Below are 10,123 nucleotides of genomic sequence, written 5' to 3' on the forward strand. Positions count from 1 at the left end.
GGTTACTTTGCCCAAAAATGAAAATGTTGTTATTAATTACTCATCCTCATGTAGTTCCAAACCCGTAAGACTTTCGTTCATCTTTGGAACACAAATGAAGATATTTTTGATGAAATCTGAGAGCTTTCTGTCCCTCCATTGAAAAAACATAATTTACCACTTTATTTAGCTAAAAAATAGTAATCTCCAACAAAGTCCCTTTCCAGGAAAGTCTGTTCACTCAGCGGCCATATTTGCAACGCCTCCGGGCAGCTATTTCGGGCATATCCTATTTGAATGGGGGAATCCTGAAATCTCAAAAACTGCTTGACGAAGAAAATCTGCTTAGCAACAAAATCTGACATGAACTGTCCCATAAATGTTGTTTCTTATGTTCAAATAGCATTAAAAAGCTTATTTTTCAGGCTAGACGAGCCCATGTGCAGTCCTAAGCACGAGTCTTAGGTTTCTATGGGAACAGGAGCCTCAAACGGCAGCTGCAGTGACACAGGGACTTTATCAATCAGCGATTGGCTCTTTTACTTAGAAGGCGGGACATATTCCGCCATATTGCGCGTTGCAATTTCTCCCATTCATAACTAATAGGAATGAACAGTCTTTCTATATCTATAGTCTATAGATGCGTCCCAATTTGCATACATATGCACTATTCTATGACGTTTTTAAGTACAAATAGTGTGAGTAGTGCATTCACACAGAAAATTCCAAAAAGAAAAAGTGCACTTTAAATACCCGGATGATGCACTAAATTAACGGAAAAAACAAAGTGTGGAATGTTGGACACTTCATGCACTCAACTGTCACAGCTTTAATAGAGTACCTCAGGGATGACGCATTTTTGTAGGCAAAACCCAGAAGCGAGTTAGCATTTTAGGGCTTCCGGTTCCAACGCTGTAAAGTCTATGGGTTTTCTGAATGGGTTTTTGCTAAATCGCCTGAAATAAGGTCTGTGGTTAACAAAGCCTCTAAATACTTTCACGTTTTGATCTATGACATAATTCACACCAGTTATAACCCGCTTGTGATTTTTTTAAACCTTTACTGTGTCTTAAAAACGGCGGTTGCTAACAAATTGCTAAAAGGGACTACTTCCTTTGGCGGGGACTTTAGACGTCATCATAACAAACGGGACATTTGGACAGCATTTCTCATGAAAAAGTGGATAAGTATTCATAAACAGCGCAGATCATAATCAGCGAGCATGTTTTTAAATAACGTTGTTTTTTAAATACAGTTTGAGGAAGCTTGGTGGTGACGACGTTGATCCGCGACCATGGTGTGCTGTAGTCCGTTTATAGCCTACTGTTAGCTTTTTATATCTGACCACTTTAGTTAGGCTTCAAAATGTATTTATGTTGTTTTAACTTGTGAAGATTATGTGTAAGTGTCATAATAACCCTTTGTTAAACACAGAGCTTATTTTCTGCGATTTTCCAGAAGTCTATGGGAAAAATGCATTCAACCGAGGGAACCCGTGCACTGCTAACTTCCGGGTTTGCCTACAAAAACGCGTCATCCCTGAGGCACTCTATTGCGTTGCGGAGGGGGATAAACTTTATAAGGTTATTTTGTCATTAAACATCAGAGTCTATAAGACAAAATAACCTTAAAAAATTCATACACTACATGAATGAGTACATAGTACATAAGTGCAAAGTGTAGTGCGTCATTGGGACGCAACTTTTGTCTCCTACTCGCGTTCACCAGAGCACCACAACGCAAGCGTGTTGTGTTGACGTGAGAGCAGACGTTTTTGCGTGATTGCGTGTCGGAGTTTAATATTTTGAAGATGAATGAAAGTCTTACTGGTTTGGAACTATATAAGGGTGAGTAATTAATGACATAATTTTAATTTTTGAGTTGAACTAACCCTTTAGTCTTAATAATAAATAATAATAGCCTATGAAAATAAACGAAAGACATACAATTCCATTTAAAGTAGGCTATAGCGTAGAATAGGCTAACTAATGTCCCTACTCCCTATCTAATAATGTATTTGAATTATATTATGGTTTTGTCTATCAACCTTATTTTTAACGTAACGTACCATTTTCCAGTTATTTTATCTGTACAAAATCACACTGCTTGATGTTATGTGATCATACTCACATTGGTTTTTAGCACACATAGTTTTACTGTTTACCGCACTTTGTTCTTCTAGTTATTTAGTGAGTAATCGGAAGTCTCGCACATTCACAGGAAATATCTTACTTCCTGCTGAGAAATAAGGTTACTCGAATTACAGTCATTTTTTGTTATAGTGTTGACGTGGGGAGAAGCATAATCTGATGGCAGAGTCCGATGGCATAGTTCAAAGTGCAATTGTCGACCATGCAACATATATATCAACCTCTTTAGCAAAGAGCTAATCATTTTTAGTAGTCAAAAAGTGGAGTAAAAAACACAAATCCTTTAATGAAAATAAATATTAAATGAAATATAAAATAATTCTTAAATACATTTGGTTGGTATAGTTTGATTTTGGTCTCAAGTACAGAACATTATGTACTACGGTACCTTATCTGTACCATATCAATCATTCAGTTTAGCATTTGACTTAAACCCACCTTTCTCTTTTGCATTTTTTGACATTATGCTTGTTTCTCGCTAGGTGGTTTGAGTATTTCCTGACCTTGAGCCTCTCAGAACTAATCACTACTTGAGAGGCTCCCGTATCTGGCCACAGATCACAAAAGACAGTTCATCCCAAAGCACAGCCCATTTCCCTGCCTATCTAAACAAAGGAAATGGCTCTCGAATGCACAGTAAACCCCTAATGTTCATTTACACATGTCTATTCCTAAAAATGGAGCCCTGGTTCTCATTTTGTGCTCTTCATACATAATGTCTCGGTTTGTCTTCTGTCTTGTTGTGTTTTTTATGAAGATGTTTTTTGTTTACGGCAGGTTTCACATTGCTTATGCAATTTGAGTAACTAGGGAGCATGTCCTCCGCTAAAGGAGAAGCTCTTTTGTTCCAGTCCATCTTTGTTGCAGGGTAACCGTCCTGTGCTACAGGAAGAAAGAGATGTTTTTTTTCCTCAAATGGTGGTAGTTGCTCTTTAGCTGGTGCTGTTCTTGAAGAAGTCAATCTAATAAGTTTATTAATCTCCTCCTCTGCCTGATATCTCTTCTTTAGTCGATGTGTTATCGCTAGCTGAAGGAGATGGAAAAGCTCCACAACGTTGAGGATAACCGACACTGCGGCGATGACCTGCGTGTATATGGTGAAGATAGTTTTTTCTGTGGGCCGTGAGACAAAACAGTCCACCGTGTGAGGACAGGGAAACCTCTCACACTCGTATTTGGCCTTGATTACAAACCCATAAAAGAACCATAGACCTAAAATGAAGCTAACTTCAAGGAGAACCTTTATCACTATGCTGGTCGCGTAAGCGCACAGCAGCTTCCCTTTGAGTTTTAGAGGTCCTGGAGCTTTGCGGTTCTTATGCGTGTCTTTCTCCTCACCCCCTTCATCTTCCTCCTGTATTACCTCCAACTTGCACTCATTGTTTTTTCTCTGTCTTTGTTTTCTGCCCTCCTCCTCCGGCTTCTCCTCTTGCCTGTTCTCATTTCTAGTCCTCAAGGCCACATAGCCAAAGTAGAAAATGGTCGGCGTTGAGACGAAGATGACTTGCAGAACGAAGTAACGGAAGTGGGAGATGGGGAAGGCCTTGTCATAGCAGACGGACTCACAGCCAGGCTGTTTGGTGTTGCAGACGAAGTCAGACTGTTCGTCGTCCCATGCAGATTCCACCGCCGTGCCAAGCACAAGCATGCGGAAGAGGAAGAGCACGGTGAGCCACACACGCCCCACGCCCGTTGAGTACTCCTGACCTTCCTCTAGCAGGTGCTCCAGAAAACCCCAGTCAGCTCTGGACATCCTCTGCACAGGCAGAAATACAGGCTTGAGTATGTGCACCATATATAGAAACACATGGTGATTTTCCTCTAAATTATCCAGATACAAATCAGTAAACAGCGTGAGTCACTCTTAAGACCACCTCATAGAATAATGTCTCTGATCATTCAGGTTGTCCAGATTTAATGGGGAACAGACTGTTTTTCCTGCAGTAAATATAGCAGGTTGCATCTGGCAACAAACTTTAGCTATTTAGTCTTTTTATTTATTTTTATTTCGCATGGGTAATTTGTACATTTGGTGAGGTGAGAAAATTTAATGATCGGTTGTAAACTGTAGTGAAGTGATTCCAAAAGCCTTCTAAAATTTCCTCACACATTGTTAGTATAACCTTTTTATGCCAAGCTGTAATCATTAATCAGCTTTTATGATACATGCATACATATATAGGGCCTAAAATTAACATTCGCCAAGCATCAAATGCAAGTAAAAATCGGTGTTGGAGAGTATGTGAAACAATGTCAATCACCATTGGCTGGTAATATTTTTATCAATTGTAGCAATGCAATGTTTTGAGAACATGAACAAATGTGAACGTTTGTTCACGTGAACTCGCCAATAAGGGCATTTTCAAACACAAGAAGAGAGTTCAATTCAGTATTCGCAATGTCTTGAGATGTGGCTTTCCGAAAACCTACCACACAGTAAGTAAGAAGTAACAGTTGACGGGCCAGTGCTGCATCATCATGAAAGTTTAAATGGTTAGTTCACCCTAAAATGACATTTCTGTCATTAAGTACTCACCCTTATGTCGTTCCAAACCCATCCAACCTTAATGTTATGAAGCGACGAGAATACTTTTTGTGTGCAAAAGCAAAACAAAAGTAACAAATTTATTCAACGATTTTTCCTCTTCCCTGTAAGTCTTCTATGCAGTTGATGCAGTGAACACAGTGCAGAGCTTCTGTCTTCTACATCAGAATGCTGACTCATTATTGGCCGGCTCCTGTGTCAGCATCACACGCATGCGTCACTGTGCTCATGTGTACAGCGTTGGCCAATACTGAGCCGGCATTCGGATGTTAACACGGAAGCTCCGCACTGTGTTCACTGCGTCAACTGCGTAGAAGACTGAAATAGAGTAACATTAAGGTTGAACCACTGTAGTCACATGGACAATTTTAACAATGTATTTACTACTTTTCTGGACCTTGAAAGTGGTAATTTCATTGCTTTCTATTAGAGATAAAAAACAAACAAACTCAGATTTCATCAAAATATCTTAATTTGTGTTCCAAAAATGAACAAAGGTCTTGCAGGTTTGGAACGACATGAGGGTGAGTAATTAATGACAGAAATTTTTATTTTTGGGTGAACTAGCCCTTTAAGCTTTGCCAATTTAAATATTCAGGTGCAAGCAAACACTGTGTGGGAAGTTTTGTGCGCAAACATGTGAAGCGCGCCCAGAAAGCCACGTCTGAAGACAAATACTGAATTGAACTTGTGGTTGAAAAAGCCTGTATTGGTGAGTATCCTCATAAACAGTCAGTTATGTCTCAAGTGAACATAAACAGTTGAGAAAGAAAACACGTGTATTCGTATTATTGGATCTGTGCATTAGCTCTTAAAGTGACAGCAGCCTAATATATATCGTCTGTGTCCTTAATGTTAATCAAACAACAAAAGACAAAGAGAAAATCACTCACTGCTCTTGACTGAATAACTTTTGTAACTTTAATAAGGATTAATCTGTTTAATTTTTTCAGTAAAGACTATGCAGTGTTGCTTAACATTTGATTATTAAATTTCTGTACCTGTAAAATTCTGTGATTTTTATCGGGTATCTAAAATGTTGGTGTCATAACTGCTTGTTTTTTCAAAAACAGTTTCATAGCTGGTAAAAAATATTTATGGGTGGTAAATTTTCTTAAGTCATCTGCCATTGCCTGAAGACTTCAGATGCAAAAGCCTCTAAGTGCCGTCTGAAATTTTCTTCTAAAATTAGCATTTTTATCAAGCTTGTATGTTTATGTTCAGTAATTTCACTTTAATGGCAATTAATAGGTCATCTTCATTGCCATTAAAGTGAAATAACTGAACATAAATTTACGAAGAAAATTTCAGACGGCACACACACACACACACATATATATATGTGTATATATATATATATATATGTGTGTATATATATATATATATATATATATATATATATATATATATATATATATATATATATATATATATATATATATATTGTTAGTGAGGAAATTTTAACATAGAACACCCTACATATACAATTCATAGAATTCACACTTTATTTTAAGGTGTCTTTGTTACACTGTAATTATACAATTATACTTCAAATTTACACATAACACATTTACACATTGAGAATCAAGTGTATGTAAACTTTTGAACGGGGTCATTTTTATAAATTCAACTTTTATTTTGTCTTGTGGACTATATGTAAACATCTTTATGTAAAATATCAGGACAGTACTAAATAAAAAACAATACACATTTTTTATGATCCCTCCTATTTTGTTAAAATAATTAGCCTTTTTCAGATTTTGCAAGGTGTATGTACACTTTTGACTGTGTATATATATGGTGTGTATGTATGTATGTGTGTGTTTTACACTCCAGCTACACCAGCAATAGAGGCTAAATGAACCTCAAAACAATGCTAGCGAGAATAAAGCATGGATGACCAGCTCTGGCCTCTGTGCAATGAGAATTATCATGGACAGAGAGTTTAATCATGTGTAATCAAGCATGTACTTCTAACGAGAAAGCCCGTCTCTTTCCACAGAAAGCCCATGGGACTCTGGCCGCAGCATTCCCTCTTGAAATGATTCGCATTTGTGTAAACATCCCATTGCTAGTTAGCAAACTTCTTATCTGTTTGATTGTTTATTTTCTAATTTCTTTTGGCTGGAGGCCTGGTTTGTTTGCATCCGCTTACATGCACACCAGGCAGATCTTTTCTAAACTTTTAAAATTCTTCTAAAAAGTAATTCTTCTGTGTCCTGGCTGAGGGGTTATCGTAAATAGATTTTGCTCTTTTACTTTTTAGCCCGAGGAACTGTCTGAAGCTGTTATGTCTTTTATAATAAAGAAATATGAATTCACAGAAAGAACACTGCCAAAAATCTGGTTATCAGTATTCATCTTTATCAAACAGCACTACACATCTTTCTTTCTTTCTTTCTTTCTTTCTTTCTTTCTTTCTTTCTTTCTTTCTTTCTTTCTTTCTTTCTTTCTTTCTTTCTTTCTTTCTTTCTTTTTCACACTAAGAGACGTACAAAAAAAATTGTCACTTCTAAAACTATAGTTTCAAAAAAGATGTGTTAATTAATAACACATTTTTTGTGTTATTTTTTATGACACATTTTGTGTCATTTTGTGTACGTAATTGACACAAATTGTGTAAATATAACACATTAGTGTGTAGAAAATGAGCAGGAATAACACATGGTTGAGTTAAAAGTAACACAAAATGTGTTGTCCTTAACTAGACACACAGGTGTGTTAAGATATAACACAAGTTGTGTTGTTTTTAACACATCTGTTTTAAGAGTGTAGAGCTAAAACTCACAAAAAGTGTTTAAAGTCACTTTAAAAATTTTATACAACAGTTCAGAAGTTCAAATATGAATATGGTTAAAAATAACATTTTCAAACTTAACATTTCTAAACATTTCACATGGATACACACAGATATGTCAACAATTAACGTGTGATGTAATTAGGTTATTAAAAAAAGTTATATTGTGGCAGCGCAGGTAAAATATATTGTTGTATTATAATTTAATATATTAAGTAGCTTCTCTCTCATTACATAGTCACAGTAAACTCTAAAACACAGTTTATCGCTGATATGAGCTGTCTTACCTGTCAACCCTGTTTTATGTTTATCTTCTGTTATCCGTGTGAGGAGATTTTGCCGCTGAGAGTTTTAAAAGCACTTGTGGTCGAAACACAGCCACTTAATCAGAAAAAAAGAAACAAGTGAGGGAAAGGAAACTTTCCCATGCCTTATAGTGGCCCTCCCACAGGAACTCTGTGCAGGAAAAGGAATGGATGGATTCAAAAATAGATTTTCTGTGCTGAGCCTTTCAAAGGCCAATTTCGTCATGGAGAATTACAGTGTTTGAACATGCATAATGCAGTCTGGCCTGTTTCAAACTTGTATTATATATTTATATACATATATCTCTAAGCTTACCCTTTAATGAAAGACAAAAGATTGTTTTTAATTGGCTCATAAAAAAAAAAAAAAAACTTTGTGTGTGTGTGTGTGTGTCAGAAGCCAACATCACAGTTTAAAATAATTAAATAAGCAATGATGTAATTGGTGTGTAACTCTGCTTTTCCATTTAACCTTAACTTAATTTCTAGGAGACTGACAGCAAAATTAATGGAGAATTAGGACTGTGTATTCTCTGTATTCACCACAGGGAGGCCCTATAGACTAGTGGTGAAGTGGTTGATGGCTGCGTAATGGAATATACAGGCTAAAAATGTTATTCATGTACAGTAGTGGCCAAAAGTGATGTTCAGAGGGGAAATGGGGCTAACGGCACACCTTAAGAAAAAGGTGTTTTTCACTACTCCCATATTGTATGATTGCAGGAAAAAATAAAAAAATAAAAAATGTTTTTATTGAAAATTGATGGAGAAACAGATTTTGTGTGCATGGGGCAAAAAGCACAAAGTATTTACACAAATACTTTACAAATACTTTAGTTAATAATATGTTTTGAATAAGTTAATAAATGTTTATTATTATATTACTATATTATCATTATTATTACTAATGTTTATTATACTGTATATTTTACTATATGATATGATTAAAATAATATACTTTTAAATATTATAAATATGGAGATTATCTCTAAGGTCGACACCCAACTTAATATGATATTTACCATCTGAATCTAACCATGTCATGCCAACAAATGGAAAAGTCAGCCAGCTATTTATTATCATGTTAATTATTGTACACTCTAAAAAATGCTGGGTTAAAAACAACCCAAGTTGGGTTAAATATGGACAAACCCAGTGATTGGGTTGTTTTGACCCAGCGGTTGGGTTAAATGTTTGCCCAACATGCTGGGTAGTTTTATTTAATTCAACTATTGTTTAAAAATGATTATATGTCTGGCTTAAAATGAGCCCAAAATAGGTTGGAGATTAAAAATCAGACACATAATTACTAGAGGCAACAATAATAATCAAAAGATGAACATTTATTAATAAGCAATTTAATACATGTTTATTATTTAATTATTATTAATTAAACATATTAATAAATGTTAATTTCCAACCTATTTTGGGTTCATTTTAAGTGATCAATAAAGTAATTTTTAAACATCAGTTGAGTTAAATAAAACTACCCAGCAGGTTGGGTTAAAGATTCAACCCAACAGCTGGGTCAAAACAACCCAGTCGCTGGGTTTGTCCATTTTTAACCCAACTTGGGTTGTTTTAACCCAGCATTTTTTAGAGTTTACCTTTACATTAAAAAAAAAGCTGGGTTGTTTTCAACCCAAATTTGGGTTAAATATGGACAAACCCAACTGTTGGGTTAAAATTTAATAAAAAATTTAACCCAAAAGCAGGGGCACTTTTTACCCCCAATACCATACTTTTACACATTCTTCAGCTATTGAAAAACTGTTGCTTTAAATACCTTGAACAAAACTGAAAATCAATAACAAGACTTTTGTCTCAAAATGTATTCAATAATTTTAGAGATTCTCATTTGCTACTTAAATCTTCAACATTTTAAAAAATAAATAAATAAATAAATAAATAAAAATAGATCAAATTAGCACAACTTTGCTGCCCACGATCATGTCAAGGTTCAGCCAAATTTCCACGTGCATTTTGAAAAGCAGATGTTTTGGAAAGTCCTGCAGCAAATTTTTGTGTCATCTAGTGGTTTAGAGGAAAATAAAATCAAATGTGCCTTTTACCCCAGTGCGCCTTTAGCCCCATTGTACCCTATATTCCTCATAATTTTTTTTTTTGTTTTTTTTAGATTTTAAATATGAGAGAACAACAAATTAAACTAGGTTAAAGGGTTAGTTCACCCAAAAATGAAAATAATGTCATTTATTACTCGCCCTTATGTCGTTCTACACCCGTTCGACCTTTGTTCATCTTTGAAACACAAATTAAGATATTTTTGATGAAATCCAATGGCTCAGTGAGGCCACTATTGAGAGCAAAGCCACCGAACCTCTCAAGA

General features: G+C 35.6%; 1 protein-coding gene across 1 annotated transcript; it reads right to left on the reverse strand.

Annotated features, from left to right (window-relative positions):
- Positions 1 to 2,390: 2,390 nt before the first annotated feature.
- On the reverse strand, positions 2,391 to 7,908 carry gja4 (gap junction protein alpha 4). The gene is made up of 2 exons (XM_048201510.1): positions 7,759 to 7,908; positions 2,391 to 3,885 (listed from the first exon to the last, which is right to left on the reverse strand). Exon 2 carries the CDS (start codon positions 3,880 to 3,882, stop codon positions 2,836 to 2,838), a length of 1,047 nt encoding a protein of 348 aa, XP_048057467.1. The 5' UTR covers positions 3,883 to 3,885; positions 7,759 to 7,908; the 3' UTR covers positions 2,391 to 2,835.
- Positions 7,909 to 10,123: the final 2,215 nt, after the last annotated feature.

The sequence above is a fragment of the Megalobrama amblycephala genome, linkage group LG9 (assembly GCF_018812025.1).
Source record: "Megalobrama amblycephala isolate DHTTF-2021 linkage group LG9, ASM1881202v1, whole genome shotgun sequence".
Lineage (NCBI taxonomy): Eukaryota > Metazoa > Chordata > Actinopteri > Cypriniformes > Xenocyprididae > Megalobrama > Megalobrama amblycephala.